Genomic DNA, 18,357 nt, shown 5'->3' on the forward strand with positions numbered 1-18,357 from the left:
ACTGGTGTCTGAACGGTGAGGGATGCAAAACAAATGAACTCACAGACAGACTGGGGAATATGACATTACATACACAGAAGGTGATAGGGTAACAAAATAAACACAAAGTGAACAGAGAAGCCCAAAGGCTAAGAAACTGGGTGTCTCCCTAATATTAGGAATGCTCAGATGGAAAGAAGCAAGATGTAGTGATTTAATACGTAGAGAACCCGAAATGCTGTTGCTAAGGGCAACAGCAAAACCCTAAAGGGTTACCAACGGGTGTGGCAGTAAACTCCTTGGTCAGAGATGGAATAATAGACACAAGGAGAGTCTCCACAATCCTAGTCCTCACTTGCAGTGCACTGGTTCAGCTTACTGCCACTAAACTGACACCTGAACACCTTGCACAGTGAGAAAGGATTTTGGCAGGCAAGTCTGAGAATACAGCCGCAAACTTGCTAGGTTCACAGAGTAGCAAAAGAACCCCAGCAGGTTAAACGACTGACTCCAGTCTTGCTGCTAGGTCTGGATTGGCAGAGTGTAATACCAAATCCCAAGGCCTATTTGCAGTAAGCAACAAACAAATACAAAGTTTACACAGTACTAGCTAGCTTTCAGGAATTGACTAACCAACAAAGATTCAGCAGCATCTGCCTAACCTGAGAAGAGGGTTTATATAGCAGGTGCTGTCCACGCCCCACTCAGACCTCACAGACTGTGAGCACAAAAACCAGCACCGGATCCCCTGCCGTGCACAGAGCCTGTAACCACTGCACAGCAAAAGACCCGAACCGGAGTATCAGCTACGCTCAGGTTACTCCGCTAGCACTTGTCTCCCGGTTGCCATGACGACGTGGCAGCACAGAGCAGGAGACCCTAACACCTGCTTCCAAGCAGACTATTGCGCGCTGGATCTGTAACACGATTCAGCAGGCTCATTCTACGTCAGGATTGCCGTTACCTGAATCGGTAAAAGCCCATTCTACCAGAAAGGTGGGCTCATCCTGGGCGGCTGCCCGAGGGGTTTCGGCATTACAGCTTTGCCGAGCTGCTACTTGGTCGGGTTCAAACACCTTTGCAAAGTTTTACAAGTTTGATACCCTGGCTGAGGAGGACCTCTTGTTTGGTCAATCGGCGCTGCAGAGTCATCCGCACTCTCCCGCCCGTTCTAGAGCTTTGGTATAAACCCCATGGTTCTTGAAGCATCCCCAGCATCCTCTAGGACGTATGAGAAAATAGGATTTTAATACCTACCAGTAAATCCTTTTCTCTTAGTCCGTAGAGGATGCTGGGCGCATGTCCCAGTGCGGGCTGTATCTGCAGTTTGGTTATGGTTACACTCATGTTGAGTTAAGTTCCGTCAGTCTGTGGCTTATGTTGGTCATGCCGTTGCATGCGTTGTTGTTGAATGCCATGTTGTACGGCGTGTTTGAGGTATGAGCTGGTATGTATCTCACCTTAGCTTTAAAATAATATTAAATAAATCCTTTTCCCTCGAAATGTCCGTCTCCCTGGGCACAGTTCCTATAACTGGAGTCTGGAGGAGGGGCATAGAGGGAGGAGCCAGTTCGCACCCCTTTTAAAGTCTTAAAGTGCCCATGTCTCCTGTGGATCCCGTCTATACCCCATGGTTCTTGAAGCATCCCCAGCATCCTCTACGGACTAAGAGAAAAGGATTTACCGGTAGGTATTAAAAATAAGATTTTAAACCTACCGGTAAATCTTTTTCTCCTAGTCCATAGAGGATGCTGGGGACTCCGTAAGGACCATGGGGTATAGACGGGCTCCGCAGGAGACATGGGCACCTAAAAGAACTTTTAGTATGGGTGTGCACTGGCTCCTCCCTCTATGCCCCTCCTCCAGACCTCAGTTAGAGAACTGTGCCCAGAGGAGATGGACAACACGAGGAAAGGATTTTGTTAATCTAAGGGCAAGATTCAGACCAGCCCACACCAATCATACCATCAGAGGCAGAACTCTGGGAGGCAACGGAGTCATCTGCCGCCGGGCTTCTGCTCTGAAGGGGGGCACCTCTCCTCCCATTCTGTGACACCATTGAATTAAGTTAATTGATAGCTGCCGCTATCTCTTCAGTGGCCGACTTCCTCACTGGTCTCTGCACCTTACAAATCACACCCTCTTTATTATACTGAATATACACATTTTACAAGTGTCATACCCAGGATTAGAAACCACGACCTATTACACTGGAAGCAGACACCTTACTGATGAAGCTATTTGCTCCTGTATCGGAAAAATGAGAATTCTAACTATATGAAGATACTTCTCTGACAATTACACGTAACTTCATATAGTTAGAATTCTCATGCTTCCTCTACAGGAGCAAATAGCTCCATCAGTAAAGTGTCTGCTGTAGTTTAACAGGTCATGGATTCTAATCCTGGATATGACTGCTAAGAAATGTGTAATTTAAAATAAAAGACAATTAAATGTATAAATATAGCATATACTTTTTTTTCCAGACCACACACACACACACACACACACACACACACACACAAACACATATATACACGCACACATATATACACGCACACATACATACATACATATATTTATCTTAATATAGGAAATAGGGGGGGCTCCAATATATTTCTTGCCTCCGGGCAACTGTGACGAACTTACGCCACTGCATACCATATAACCTGGAATACACATAACCAGTTACCAGTATGAACAAACAACAGCATCGGTCCAAGACCGATTCTAACTATAACATAATCCTTATGTAAGCAATAACTATATACAAGTCTTGCAGGTTTTCCGCACTGGGACGGGCGCCCAGCATCCTCTACGGACTAGGAGAAAAAGATTTACTGGTACGTCCTAGAGGATGCTGGGGACTCCGTAAGGACCATGGGGTTTATACCAAAGCTCCCAATCGGGCGGGAGAGTGCGGATGACTCTGCAGCACCGACTGAGCAAATGCTAGGTCCTCATCAGGCAGGGTATCAAACTTGTAGAATTTAGCAAAAGTGTTTGAACCCGACCAAGTCGCCGCTCGGCAAAGCTGTAATGCCGAGATGCCCCGGGCAGCCGCCCAAGAAGAGCCCACCTTCCTAGTGGAATGGGCCTTTACTGAATGCGGTAACGGCAATCCAGCCGTAACATAAGCCTGCTGAATCGTGTTACAGATCCAGCGAGCAATAGTCTGCTTCGAAGCAGGCACGCCAATCTTGTTGGCAGCATACAGGACAAACAATGCTTCTGTTTTCCTAATTCTAGCCGTCCTGGCTACATAAATCTTTAAGGCCCTGACTACATCCAGGGACATGGAATCCTCCAAGTCACTCGTAGCCACAGGCACCACTATAGGTTGGTTCATATGAAATGAAGACACCACCTTAGGTAAAAATTGAGGCCGAGTCCTCAATTCCGCTCTATCCACATGAAAAATCAAGTAGGGGCTCTTGTGAGACAAGGCCGTCAATTCTGACACACGCCTCGCAGATGCCAAGGCTAATAACATGACCACCTTCCAGGTGAGAAATTTCAACTCAACCATTTTAAGGGGTTCAAACCAGTGTGATTTAAGGAACTGCAACCCCACGTTCAGGTCCCATGGTGCCACTGGGGGCACAAAAGGAGGCTGGATGTGCAGCACTCCTCTTACAAAAGTCTGGACTTCTGGAAGAGAAGCCAATTCCTTCTGAAAGAATATCGACAGGGCCAAAATCTGTACTTTTACAGAGCCTAACTTTAGGCCCATATCCACTCCTGTCTGTAGGAAGTGGAGAAAACGACCCAGATGGAAATCTTCCGTAGGAGCATTCTTGGTTTCACACCAAGAGACATATTTCCGCCAGATACGGTGATAATGTTTTGCCGTCACTTCCTTACTAGCCTTTATTAGTAGGTATGACCTCCTCCGGAATACCCTACTCAGCTAGGATCCGGCGTTCAACCGCCATGCCGTCAAACGTAACCGCGGTAAGTCTTGGAACATGCAGGGCCCCTGCTATAACAGGTCCTCCCTTAGAGGGAGAGGCCAAGGATCTTCTGTGAGCATCTCCTGAAGATCTGAGTACCAGGCCCTTCGAGGCCAGTCTGGAACAATGAGTATTGTCTGTACTCTTTTTCGTCTTATGATCCTCAACACTTTTGTGATGAGAGGAAGAGGAGGAAACACATAGACCGACTGGAATACCCATGGCGTTACCAGAGCATCTACTGCTATTGCCTGAGGGTCCCGGGACCCGGCACAATACCTCCGAAGCTTCTTGTTGAGGCGTGACGCCATCATGTCTATTTGAGGAACTCCCCAGAGACCCGTTATCTTTGCAAAGACTTCTTGATGAAGTCCCCACTCTCCTGGATGGAGATCGTGTCTGCTGAGGAAGTCTGCTTCCCAGTTGTCCACTCCCGTAATGAAGACAGCTGACAGAGCGCTTACGTGAATTTCTGCCCAGCGAAGAATCCTGGTGGCCTCCGCAATCGCGACTCTGCTTCTTGTCCCGCCTTGGCGGTTCACATGAGCCACTGCTGTGACATTGTCTGATTGAATCAGAACCGTTAGGTTGCGAAGAAGACTCTCCGCTTGTCGAAGGCCGTTGTATATAGCCCTTAATTACAACACGTTGATGTGTAGACAGGACTCCTGGTCTGACCACAGTCCTTGAAAATTTCTTCCTTGGGTGACTGCTCCCCATTCTCGGAGGCTCGCGTCCGTGGTTACCAGGACCCAGTCCTGAATGCCGAACCTGCGACCCTCTAGAAGGTGAGCACTTTGCAGCCACCATAGAAGAGACACCCTGGCCCTGGGGGACAGTGTTATTTTTTGATGTAATTGTAGATGGGACCCGGACCATTTGTCCAGAAGATCCCATTGAAACGTCCTCGCATGGAACCTGCCAAAGGGAATGGCCTCGTAAGCTGCAACCATTTTCCTCAGAACTCGAGTGCATTGATGAACTGACACTCTTTTTGGCTTTAGCAGGTCTCGGACCATGTTCTGGAGGTCCTGGACTTTTTCCCAACGGGAGGAAAACTTTCTTTTGTTCTGTGTCCAGTATCATGCCTAGGAACGCTAGTCGAGTTGTTGGAACCAACTGTGACTTTGGCAGATTGAGAATCCACCCATGTTGCTGAAGCACTCTCTGAGAGAGTGACACGTTCTCCAGTAATTGCTCTCTTGAGCTCGCTTTTATCAGGAGATCGTCCAAGTATGGGATAATTGTGACTCCTTGCTTGCGCAGGATCACCATCATTTCCGCCATTATCTTGGTGAAAATCCTCGGGGCTATGGAAAGCCCAAACGGCAACGTCTGAAACTGATGACAATCCTGTACCGCGAATCTCAGGTACTCCTGATGAGAGGGATATATGGGGACATGAAGGTAAGCATCCTTTATGTCCAGTGACACCATAAAATCCCCCCCGTCCAGGCAGGCTATCACCGCTCGGAGCGATTCCATCTTAAATTTTAATCTTTTCAGGTACAGGTTTAGGGATTTTAGATTTAAAATAGGCCTGACCGAACCATCCGGCTTCGGGACCACAAATAGGGTTGAATAATACCCTTTTCCCTGTTGGCTCAGGGGAACCCTGATAATCACTCGCTGTTGACACAGCGTTTGAATTGCAGCTAGCACTACTTCCCGCTCTGGGGTAGAAGCTGGTAAGGCCGACTTGAAAAATCGGCGTGGGGGCACCTCTTCGAATTCCAACTTGTAGCCCTGGGAGACTATTTCTATCACCCAAGGGTCCACGTCTGACTGAATCCAGACTTGGCTGAATAGTTGAAGGCGTGCCCCCACCTGTGCGGACTCCCGCAGGGGAGCCCCAGCGTCATGCGGTAGACTTAGCGGAAGCCGGCAAGGACTTCTGCTCTTGGGAACTAGCCGCAGCAGGTGTCCTCTTGCCTCTACCCTAACCTCTGGCGAGGAAAGAGGAGCCCCGACCTCTTCTGGATCTATGCGACCGAAAGGACTGCATCTGATATTGTGGAGGTTTCTTTTGCTGTTGGGGAACAAAATGTAAAAAGGTAGACTTACCCGCGGTAGCTGTGGAAACCAGGTCCGCGAGGGCGTCCCCAAACAATACATCACCTATGTAAGGTAAAACCTCCATATGCCTTTTTGAGTCTGCATCCCCCGTCCATTGGCGGATCCATAAGGCTCTTCTTGCCGAAAAAGCCATAGCATTGGCTCTTGAACCCAGTAATCCAATGTCTCTTTGAGCGTCCCTCGTATATAGGACTGCATCCTTAATATGAGCTAATGTTAACAAAATGGTATCCCTTTCTAGGGTATCAAGGTCAGCTGACAGGGTATCTGTCCAAGCTGCTACTGCACTACATACCCATGCCGACGCAATTGCCGGTCTAAGCAAAGTACCAGTATGTGTGTAAATAGACTTTAATGTAGTCTCTTGCCTGCAGTCCGCAGGGTCCTTGAGGGCCGCTGTGTCAGGGGACGGTAGCGCCACCTTCTTGGAAAGGCGTGTTAAGGCTTTGTCCACTGTGGGAGAGGATTCCCAATGTACCCTGTCCTGTGTAGGGAAAGGGTACGCCATAAGAATCCTTTTGGGAATCTGCAGCTTCTTATCTGGAGTTTCCCATGCTTTTTCACATAACTCATTAAGTTCATGGGAAGAAGGAAAGTTTATAACCTGTTTCTTTCCCTTAAACATGTGTATCCTCGTGTTGGGCACCGAGGGCTCATCAGTGATATGTAAAACATCTTTTATTGCAATAATCATGCACTGAATACTTTTTGACACCCTGGGGTGCAATCTTGCTTCATCATAGTCGACACTGGAATCAAAGTCAGTGTCGGTATCTGTGTCCCCTATTTGTGAGAATGGACGTTTCTGAGACCCCGACGGGTCCTGTGAGTCTGCACAATCCGTAGATTGACCACCTGCCGACACCCTGGACTCTGCTATGTCTAGCCTCTTATGCAGTGAAGCTACACTAGCATTTAACATATGCCACATATCCATCCAATCCTGAGTCGGCACCGCCGACTGGGACCCACCACTCATCTGTTCCACCTCCTCTTTGGATAAGCCTTCCGTTTCAGACATGCCGACACACATGTACCGACACCCCACACACACAGGGATATAGCTATGAGGGGACAATTCCCTAAAGCAGGCCCTTTGGAGAGACAGAGAGAGAGTATGCCAGCACACACCAGCGCCAAACTGACCCAGGAAAACACCCAGACAGCGCTTTTATATCATATATATACTGATTTTCCCCACTCACTGCGCCAATTATGTGCCCCCCTCTCTTTGTTTCCAGCCCTCTGATGTTCAGCGGGGGAGAGTCCGGGGAGCCAGCGTTCTCTGCAGCCTCTGTGGAGAAAATGGCGCTGGTTAATGCTGAGGAATCAAGCTCTGCCCCCTCACGCGGCGGGCTTCGGTCCCGCTCGTATATTTGAAAAAATGGCGGGGGATCTGTAGTTTACTGCCTCCGCAGTCTAACTACTTAATTTTATGCCCAAACGAGGATTATTGCTGCCCAGGGCGCCCCCCCCCCCTGCGCCCTGCACCCATCAGTGCCCTGTATGTGTGTAAAGTGTGGGAGCAATAGCGCGCAGCTTAATGCTGCGCGCTTACCTCAGGAAGATCTGAAGTCTTCTGCCGCCTGACGTCTTCTTTCTTCTTTACTCACCCGGCTTCTTTTTTACGGCATCTGTGAGGAGGATGGTGGCGCGGCTCCGGGACGAACCCCAGGGTGAGACCTGTGTTCCGACTTCCTCTGGAGCTAATGGTGTCCAGTAGCCTAAGAAGCAGAGCCCTTAAACTCTTAAGAAGTGGGTCTGCTTCTCTCCCCTCAGTCCCACGAAGCAGGGAGTCTGTTGCCAGCAGAGCTCCCTGAAATTAAAAAACCTAACAAAGTTCTTTTACAGAAAACTCAGGAGAGCTCCCTGTAATGCACCCAATCTCCTCTGGGCACAAGATCTAACTGAGGTCTGGAGGAGGGGCATAGAGGGAGGAGCCAGTGCACACCCATACTAAAAGTTCTTTTAGGTGCCCATGTCTCCTGCGGAGCCCGTCTATACCCCATGGTCCTTACGGAGTCCCCAGCATCCTCTAGGACACAGGTTCTCAAACTCGGTCCTCAGGACCCCACACAGTGCATGTTTTGCAGGTCTCCTCACAGAATCACAAGTGAAATAATTAGCCCCACCTGTGGACCTTTTAAAATGGGTCAGTGAGTAATTAATACACCTGTGCACCTGCTGGGTTACCCGCAAAACATGCACTGTGTGGGGTCCTGAGGACCGAGTTTGAGAACCCCTGCTCTAGGACGTAAGAGAAAATAGGATTTTGGTACTTACCAGGTAAATCCTTTTCTTTGAATCCATAGGGGGCACTGGAGTACTCTTGGGATATGGACGGCTTCCACTGGAAGAAGGCACTGAATAAATTAATTTTTGAAAATACTCCTCCCCTCCATATCCCAGAGTACCTCAGTGTTTTTTACTGAGCCGAACAGGAGCGATAGAGAGGTTGACAATGGAGAATTACATATAACATAAAGGACAACAATAAAGTTGACACATAACGTAACTGACAACTAAACAGTTGACACCATAACCAATTAGAACTTGTTAAATTTGAACCAGTCGGTGAGAATGTGTTACCATAAGATCTACTGAACTTACCCCAAACCAGGTAAACTGCTCTGGGTGGGCGTCCAGTGCCCCCTATGGATTCAAAGAAAAGGATTTACCTGGTAAGTACCAAAATCCTATTTTCTTTTTCATCCACTAGGGGTCACTGGAGTACTCTTGGGACGTACCAAAGTTTTCCCCGTGCGCGGGAGAGCTGTTTGGCACCTGTAACACTAGGCGGCCAAAGCTAGATGCTGATGCCGCAAACGTATCAAACTTGTAAAAGCGCACAAACGTGTGCACTGAAGACCATGTAGCCGCCCGGCAAAGCTGTGTCGTAGAAGCTCCACGACTCGCTGCCCATGATGTTCCCACAGCACGTGTGGAATGAGCTGTTACTGACGTAGGCGGATGTAACCTAGCATGAAGGTAAGCCTGACGTATGGTCAGTTTAATCCATCTGGATAAGGTCTGCTTAGAGGCTGGCCAACCCATCTTGGCAGCATCATAGAGAACAAACAACGTATCCGTCCTACGAACTGTAGACGTTCGGGATACATAAACGCGTAATGCGCGTACCACATCCAAGGTTCCAGAATTTCCTGTTAATACAGGAACTACTATTGGTTGATTGATGTGAAAAGATGACACTACCTTTGGTAGGAAAGCGGGATTCGTCCGAAGTTCCGCTCTGTCATCATGAAATACTAAATACGGTGGCTTGCACGACAAGGCACCCAAATCTGAAACACGGCTTGCTGAAGCTAAGGCTAAAAGAAAAATTGTTTTCCAAGTGACAAATTTAATATCCACTTGTTGTAAGGGTTCAAAGTATAAGGACTGTAAGAAATCTAAAACCAGATTCAAGTCCCATGGCGCTGTAGGTGGAATGAATGGAGGCTGTACTCTGAGTACACCCTGCAGAAAAGTATGAACCGACGGCAACAGAGCCAATTTTCTTTGAAAGTAAATTGACAACGCAGATATCTGCACTTTTAGTGTGGATAGACGCAGTCCTCCATCTAACCCCATCTGTAGAAATAACAAAAGACGAGATAACTTGAAAGATGATGTCGGAAACTTCCGAGTTTCACACCAACCTATATAAGCACGCCAGATTCTGTAATAATGAGCTGCCGTAACCGGCTTCCTAGCTCGTAACATGGTTGGTATAACCGATTCAGGAATGCCCTCTCTTCTTAAGAGGGCGGTCTCAACAGCCACCCCGTCAAACGCAGCCGCGCTAAATCGGGGTAAAGGAACGGACCCTGTTGTAACAGGTCCGGACGTAGTGGGAGCGGCCAAGGATCGTCTGCGAGTAGTCCGCGGAGATCCGAGAACCAAGCTCTCCGAGGCCAATGAGGCGCCACTAGTATGACTGTGACGGACTCTCTCTTGATCCGTTTTAGCAACAAAGGGAGCAGCGGAAACGGTGGAAACAGATACACGAGGCCGTACGGCCACGCGACTGTGAGAGCATCCACCGCCACCACCTTTGGATCTCTCGTTCTGGACACATACTGGGACATTTGGTGATTGTGGCGAGATGCCATCAGATCCACTTGAGGGTAACCCCATCTTTGGACCAACATGTGAAACACTTCTGGATTTAATGCCCATTCTCCTGGATGAAAATCCCGACGACTGAGATAATCTGCCTCCCAGTTGTCCACTCCCGGAATGAACACTGCCGACAATATCACTTGGTGATATTCGGCCCACCTGAGGATCCAAGCTACTTCCCGCATTGCCATGCGGCTTCTCGTTCCTCCTTGCTTGTTGATGTATGCGACCGCCGTCGCATTGTCTGACTGCACCTGGACAGTCTGAAACCGAAACATGTGCACTGATTGTCGTAGCGCATTGTAAATTGCCCAGAGTTCCAGGACATTTATAGACAGCAATCTTTCGTGATCTGCCCAGAGACCCTGGAGCCGATAACTTTGAACTACAGCTCCCCAGCCTCTGAGACTCGCGTCTGTCGATAGAATTATCCAATTCCAGACGCAGAACCGTTTCCCTGCGGTTAGATTGTGTACTTTTAGCCACCAGAGAAGAGACACTCTGGCCTGTGGCGACAACTTCACCCTGTGGTGAATCTGCAGATGCGAGCCCGACCACTGTGCTAGCACATCTAGTTGAAAAGGACGTGAGTGAAATCTTCCGAACTGAAGCGCTTCGAAAGCCTCCACCATTGTGCCTAAGAGGAGAATGCACAAATGTACCGAGACTGTGCGTGGCTTGAGTACTAATTGTACTAGATGACGAATGACCTGAACTTTCTGTTCTGGTAGGTAAATTCTTTGATTTACTGTATCGAGAATCATACCTAGGAATTGAAGTCGCTGAGACGGAATCAGATGTGATTTCTTGAAATTGACTATCCAACCGTGCCGAACTAGTACATTGTATGTTAGCAACGCCTGTTGGAGAAGCATCTGTTGAGACGGAGCCTTGATGAGCAAATCGTCCAAATACGGAATAATTATTACTCCTAGGGATCTGAGATGAGCTATCATCACCGACATCACCTTGGTGAATACCCGAGGCGCTGATGAAAGGCCAAACGGTAGAGCCTGAAACTGGTAATGGTCTTGCCGTATTGCAAACCGCAAGAACCTCTGATGAGGTGGCCAAATCGAAATGTGTAGGTACGCATCTTTGAGATCCAGCGCAATCATGAATTCCTGTGGCTCTAAACCTGCAATTACTGACCGCAGAGATTCCATCTTGAATCTGTAGTAAGTGACGTACTGATTGAGGCCCTTTAAGTTCAATATTGGCCTGACCGACCCGTCCGGCTTTGGTACCACAAACAGACTGGAATAATAACCCTGCCCCTGTTGTTGTACAGGGACCGGAATCAAAACTGCTGCATTCAGCAGAGACTGAATGGCAATCTGCAGAACCGCCTTCTTGTCGTCCGACACAGGCAGACCTGTCTTGAAAAACTGCATTGGCGGAAGACAATCGAACTCTATTTTGTAACCTTTTAACACTAAATTGCGGATCCACCCATCTGTGGACGTCTGAAGCCACGCCCCCTGAAACGTCTGAAGGCGTGCTCCCACAATTGGAGATCCGAGATGGGCTGGGAGCCCGTCATGCCACTGTTGTTGTTGGCGACCCTAGCGTCTTGACGACTTGTGTTGGCTTGTTGGGCACCACGTCCCCGACCTCTTCTACCAAGCGTGGCCGCTCCTCTGCCCCACCCACGAAAGGACTGAATTCTAAAGGATTTGAACGCCGGACCAGAATATTTGCGTCTAGGTACCGTTGGAGGCAATGGTAAGAAAACAGACTTTCCTCCCGTGGCCTCAGAAATCCATCTGTCCAATTCAGGACCGAACAGCTTCTCGCCACCGTAAGGTAACGCCTCTATACCTTTTTTGACCTCCGCTTGCCCAGAACGTAGCCAGAGTGCTCGTCGTGCTGTGACTAGCGATGATGAAAGGCGAGAAGTGAGCTGACAGACGTCAGTAGAAGCTGTACATAGATAGTCAGCAGCTTCCCAGATTTGATCAGCGAGAAGTATAAGATGATCGTCCTGTAGAGCCGACTTGAGCTCTTTTATCCATACCATTAGCGCCTTAGTTACCCAAATGCCAACCAACCCAGGTCTCAGCAGCACTCCTGCTGCTATATACATGGACTTTAGCATAGCTTCTATTTTACGGTCTGCAGGGTCTTTAAGCGTAGTAGCAGTTGGTACTGGTATGGTTAATTTCTTTGTAAGCTGAGATACGGACAAATCCACCAATGGCGGATTCTCCCATGTAGCTGTCATGGACTCTGGAAACGGGTAACTCGACTTAAATCTGCGAGGTATAGAAAACCGTTTATCCGGATTCTTTCGTGTTTCTAGTAACATTTTATTAAGATATTCCGAAACAGGAAAACACATTGGAGATCTCTGTCGTTTAGTAAAGACTACTTCATCATTTGTCAGAGGCTCCTCAGTTTCTGTAAACTTCAGAGACTGACGCACCGCTCTGATGAGATTATCAATGCCCGGGCTGTCAAAATCGTCACTATCTGACTGCTGGTCTATTTCGCCCTCCTCACCCTCATCCGCAGTGAGGTCTAGCATAGCAGAAACTGGCAAATTATAAGACAAAAGAAACTTATCCTTTCCACCCAAGGTGGACTTTTGCCAAGATTGAGACCCCCCTCGTAACTCTAGCGGTCTCATCTTAGACTCAGATCTTGCCGCCTCCCGCTCTTGATGAGTGGCGGCCAATTCTGATTGCAATCCAACCAGGACATTTGCAAGCATAGCCCATGGAGGGTCCGGAGATGAAACTGGCTTTAAAACTGGAGTGGAAATCGTATTTGTAGCTGAATTCACAAAACATACTGTACATGTGGTAGATCCATCAGGCAACACACTTTTACAGACATGGCAAGGAAATTGCTTTTTAGACTTTTGCTGGTGCCTTACTCATTATGCAGACAGACAATACAAACTACAAACAGAGACAATTTGCATGACTCAGTAAATAGTACTAAGGTTCTTGTATATATATATCTGGCAAAGTGTAGTGCACGCCAGTAATATGAAAAACCTGATCCCAAATTCCCCTAACACCCCTGCGTCTTTAGTAGAGATGTAGTATAGGAACCCTGGAAACAGACAGGAAAAAACAGGAAGCATGGTTAAATATCCAAGTTTCCAGTATAACACAAACAAAAATGCAGATTATCCTCACTAAGCTGCAAATATATACATATTCTGATACAAGGCTTAATGCTACTAAAAAACTCCTGTATCACTGTTGCACCTTCTTATGTGCCTCCCCCACCCCCACCCCCCGTGCTCCATGTACTGCTCTCTGTACACGGAGCCGGAGGAGCCGTGGAACGCACAGCATAGAGCCGTGGAGCGGTCTATGCACGTGTGGCTCAGGGACAGCGGGGATCTCGTTAGATGCGGCGGCGCTGGAAGCGGCGGCCAGCGGGAGCCAGAGAGCGCACAGCATAGAGCCGTGGAGCGGCCTATGCACGCGTGGCTCCGGGACAGCGGGGAACCTGTTTAGATGCGGCGGCTAGCGGGAGCCGGAGAGCGCATAGCATAAAGCCGTGAAGCAGCCTATGCACGCGCGACTCCGGGTAACGGCGGGGCTTGTCAGCGGTGTCAGAGCTGGAAGCGGCGTCGGGCGCTCTCCCCAATACAGTTCCCCACACCCGCCCCTACCCAACATACCTGGACTCCCTGTAGTGAGGGCTATGACGGGGCTTCTTGTTCAAGCTCCAGCCAGCTTCCTGCAGGCAGCCTGCACGTGGTGTGAGGGAGCTCTTTTTAGAGAGGTCCGACACCCACAGCTGCTCTGTAGCAGCTTCCACTATCCCGGACCCACGCCTATTGGAAGGGGGGAAGGGATATGGGAATCGATGAAAAAAATAAAAACTTAGAAAAAAATTCCAATAAGTGTGGACAAACTCCACAAGCCTTCTAACTGTGTTGAGCACAAAAAAACACTGAGGTACTCTGGGATATGGAGGGGAGGAGTAGTTTCAAAAATTAATTTATTCAGTGCCTTCTTCCAGTGGAAGCCGTCCATATCCCAAGAGTATTCCAGTGACCCCTAGTGGATGAAAAAGAAATCATATTTTTTCAGGGCTGCCCAGTGCACCCCTCCTGTTAGGTGACCAACTCGAAACTGAACTCTCAGTGCCTGGAGGCGGGGTTATAGAGGAGGCCCCAATGCATTCTGGGACAGCCTAAAGCTTTAGCCTGTTGGTGCCTCTGGATCAAGATCCACTCTACACCCTGATGTTTCCCTGTGGAAATCAATGTACCCTGCTGCAGAAATGTTTATATTTTTTTAAATACATATGCTTTACATGTCTTTCAGCATGTAAAAAGGAGATAGGCCCAGTTTCGGTGCACCAGTTTAGCAGATCACCGATTTCCCATTATGCTCAGAGAAGATTTGACTATACACCTTTCCTCTATAAGCACCTTTAAAATTAGCACTCTAGAATGGCGGTGTGCATGGCGTCAAATAAGATTAAACTATCATTGCTGCAGGTACACAGTCTCCTAGGAGACAATGCTACAATACTGCAGCTAGATTAGATGTGATAAGAGTACTGGCCATACCATATAACTTGTAGAAGTACTTACTGTGTAACTTTTTGTCTTATGGGCCCTACACACTTGCCGACGTTTCCAATTTGGACGATGGTTGATTTCAACAATTAACGACCATCGTCCAAATTGGCTTGCTATGCAGAACGAGGGAAATCCAACGATGAATGGCAGGAACGCGAATCGTTCAGCGTTGGTGCATACACAGAGAGATATGAACGATTTCTCATTCATTACTGAACGAGATCATTCATATCAGCCGCACACATCGGCAAGTGTGTTGGGCCCATTACTTGTATAGCGGTCCATTATCATGTTTAAGGTAAAACAATTCCATTTTAAGGTTTCACCGTATTTTTGCTCTTCACAGGTAATCAGGTCCATGACATCCACTCCTAAGGCGAGCTCTGGGAGGACAGAAACCTCCCATAGAGCAGAAGGATACATGACAGAACACGATAGAAGACCTGAGTACAACGTAATGAAAGCAGCTTTGTCCTAGACGAATAGTGCTCTCTCTCTCTCTCTCTCTCTCTCTCTGTATATATATATATATATATATATATATATATATATATATACACACACACACACACACACACACACACACACACAGCCATTGTCCCAAACACTGAAATGTAAGGACTTACAGTATGTGCTCTGAGCCGGGTGTGCTGTACTACCACAGTTTGTACTTTGCTTGTCTCCTCCCTGGCACTTTCCCTTCTTACAGTCTCACCAGTTGCTCCTGAGTCCCCACCCTGCAGCCATCGCTGACACTCCTGGACCTCACTGTAGCAAAGGGATAGGTTGGTGTGCAGGGGCAGGGATGTCTTGGCACTCCAGGACCTCACCTATTGCAGGTGGGAAGGAAGGGGGAGTGGTGTGTGTGGGAGGAGGTTAGTTGGTTAAGGTGTGGGATCAGGCATCAGGGCGCTCCTGGATCTCACCTATAGTGGTGGGGAAGGAAGGGGGTTGGTATGACCAGCGGGAGCCAGGTAGCATGGCTGTCAGGGTGCGGGTGCACTGCCAGCAAATTCCACCTCTCCTTTCGCTGAGATACTGTGTAAGTTGCTAGCGCACAGTGATGGAAGTGCACCAGAGGTAATGGAAAAGGTTAGGAACCAGGTGCCCCCTTCAGAACTTAAGCCTGATGGCGACTGATTCCATGGTCTCCGATACTTCTGCCACTGAGTGACAGTGGGGTGTCCATTAACTTTTTTCCAAGGGCAGCATTAAGTAGAGAAAGAGGTTTGAATTACACTACGTTATTAGGTTCATTATATTAATTTTAATATTTTAAAACAAATATATACATATCTAGCATTTTGACCAAATCCAAGACATATTCTAAATTCCACTGGGCTTTGAACACATAACCTGCTGCTAGGCATTTGGCCCATAGACTGAGTACTGAACCTCATGCAACACCAAATGCTGTGCCAATATAACATCGCTCCAGCATTTCCCATATTTCAAAGAACATCACCAGCGTTTGCGTTTCCGCGAATCCAGGAAGTTATATCCCTTTGAGACCGCGTAAGGAGGGTCGCACACGAGAGCCGCACAGGGTTGCACACGGGAGCCGTACATGGTTGCTTCCCAGGTGCGACTCGCCTAAGCCCCTATTTGCTGCTGTCCCCAACCCGGCATATTGCTGGGTTGGTGACGTCAGCGGCGACTTGGGCAGGGGCGGTGTTTCCTGTACCTATAGTGTTAACGGGAAACAGGTCGCATCGACCCGGCATTCCCGTTCACACAGCACCGCAAGCCGGGTTGAAATACTGGGTCGACCAGATTATTCCAACTGGTCCTTTTCAGACTGCACAGCAACACAGGTTATGTGCGCTCATGTGCAATAACCTGTGTTAAAAACTGACGGTCTGAAAGGGGTATTATTGAATTTTTCAATTTGCACTAGGACCAAAGAAGGGGCCTATAAACAATCTATGGTATCTTTGTCAAGCTTGTTCCCTCCTCCACAATACTTCCTTCCTTTTACTAACACACCTATCTTCCCTATACTTATATACTATATATCGTACACCTGGACGTTTATTGTAAGTTTTACTGTACTTCATGTGGTTATTACAGCTGGTTATAGCTTGACTACTGCGTTATCATGTTACTACCTTAGCCACTTTTTTCTTAATGTTCGCCTCTCAGAATTTGACAGGTCTTCCCCGTCCCCCAACCCTTTTTCTATTTCTGGACCTGCTTTATTCCTAAAAATGTTAATAAAATTTGTATTAGAAAAAATGGAAACTCGGGATCTCTACATAAACTGAAATTATATCCGCATTTCAAATATATTACAGTAATATTTATTCATCTACTTTCTATGATCCAAATGCCGATAACTGATCAAGAGATTGTAAGTTTGTGAGCAGGGCCTTCCTACCTCTATGACTGTTTGTTGTTACCTAGTTTTGTTTTATCATTGTTTCCAATTGTAAAGCGCAATGGAATATACTGATCTATATAGGAAAGTGTTAATAAATAAATAATACAAATCTTCTCATTCCAAGTAGTGATTCTTTAAAATTCTAGAATCATCTCAGCTATATCTAGTATGCAAGACTGTAAATCGCCAGACCCACATGGTTGAAATCAATAAGCCCGAAGAGCAATAAATTCTGAATCCAGGGTAGGAGATTTGCTGTTTAACCCCGTCGTAACCCCAGTGTGGTCTAGACTAGAAATCCTTCCGACATGCAAGAAAAGAAAAAAAAAAAAAACTACTGTTAGCTATATTGCCAGTAGACAAAATTATATTAATAATTCATTATTATGGATTCTAAATTATTTTTCCTCTTTCAAACTGTTCAGGGAAAAAGCTTATCCCTCAGTTTCAGAATGGACTGTCAGATAAACAGGCAAAACGGATCTTTTTAATGTGAGAAAGCTTTACCGTGTTCCTTTATCTATTACAAAGGAATAGGATCAGAGATGTATTCTGCACCATGGGCTGGATACGCATTTAAGCACACAAGAGCCCCAATATACTTATACTTGACATGGAATGGGATATATTTTGTGTTAATATGCCCATGCCATATAAACTCATAACACCTTGATGGTTTGACATACAGTAAATGTAGGTGCACACATTTTATTGTGATAAAAGCACTGGTAAAGTGATAAACGGGAGATCTGTTTGTCCCAGGTTTGTGACCTGTGTGGCTTAAACCCCCTGGAAATGTTTGTTTTGCTAAACAGACTTGATTAGAGTTTGTGCTTTTACTAAAAGCCGGATAAGGGATCCTGGGGGTATGGTAGTGAGAGAGAAGGGAAACCAATTTCAAGTTTTTAGGCCTTCATTTGAGAGCAGGTTAATTAGCGCCTGCACCTGTAAGAGGCTGACATAAGTAGTGTCAGGGCTTGGCTCAATGTCTTACTACCTGGGGGAAACAGGCAGCAGGCCTGTTATGAGACATTGTGATTTACTGACTGTAAGTGTTAGGCATATGTCTGTGTGTTGTGGTAGGGACATTCGGTGCTACCACTCAGAGAGGGAATCTATTATGTTTAGGGATCGCGGTCATGATCACTAGGTCGACATGAGTTTTTCACAATTTTTTTTTATTTTTTGACCTCTTTCACACTTAACGATCCACGTGGACTACAATTGGGAACGGTACCCTTGCCCGAAGCATGGCGAGCGTAGTGAGCCATTCGAGAGGACACGGTGCACTTTAC

The 18,357-nt window shown here is 47.3% G+C and overlaps 1 protein-coding gene across 1 annotated transcript in view; it reads left to right on the forward strand.

The window, feature by feature from the left end:
* MILR1 (mast cell immunoglobulin like receptor 1) overlaps positions 1 to 17,142 on the forward strand; it is a 150,585-nt gene extending 133,443 nt beyond the window's left edge. The window contains exon 9 of the mRNA XM_063963200.1: positions 15,029 to 17,142. Within this exon, the coding sequence (XP_063819270.1) occupies positions 15,029 to 15,057 (29 nt within the window). The 3' untranslated portion in view covers positions 15,058 to 17,142. The remainder of the gene's footprint in view (positions 1 to 15,028) is intronic.
* Positions 17,143 to 18,357: the final 1,215 nt, after the last annotated feature.

Source organism: Pseudophryne corroboree, chromosome 3 (assembly GCF_028390025.1).
Source record: "Pseudophryne corroboree isolate aPseCor3 chromosome 3, aPseCor3.hap2, whole genome shotgun sequence".
Classification (NCBI taxonomy): Eukaryota; Metazoa; Chordata; class Amphibia; order Anura; family Myobatrachidae; genus Pseudophryne; species Pseudophryne corroboree.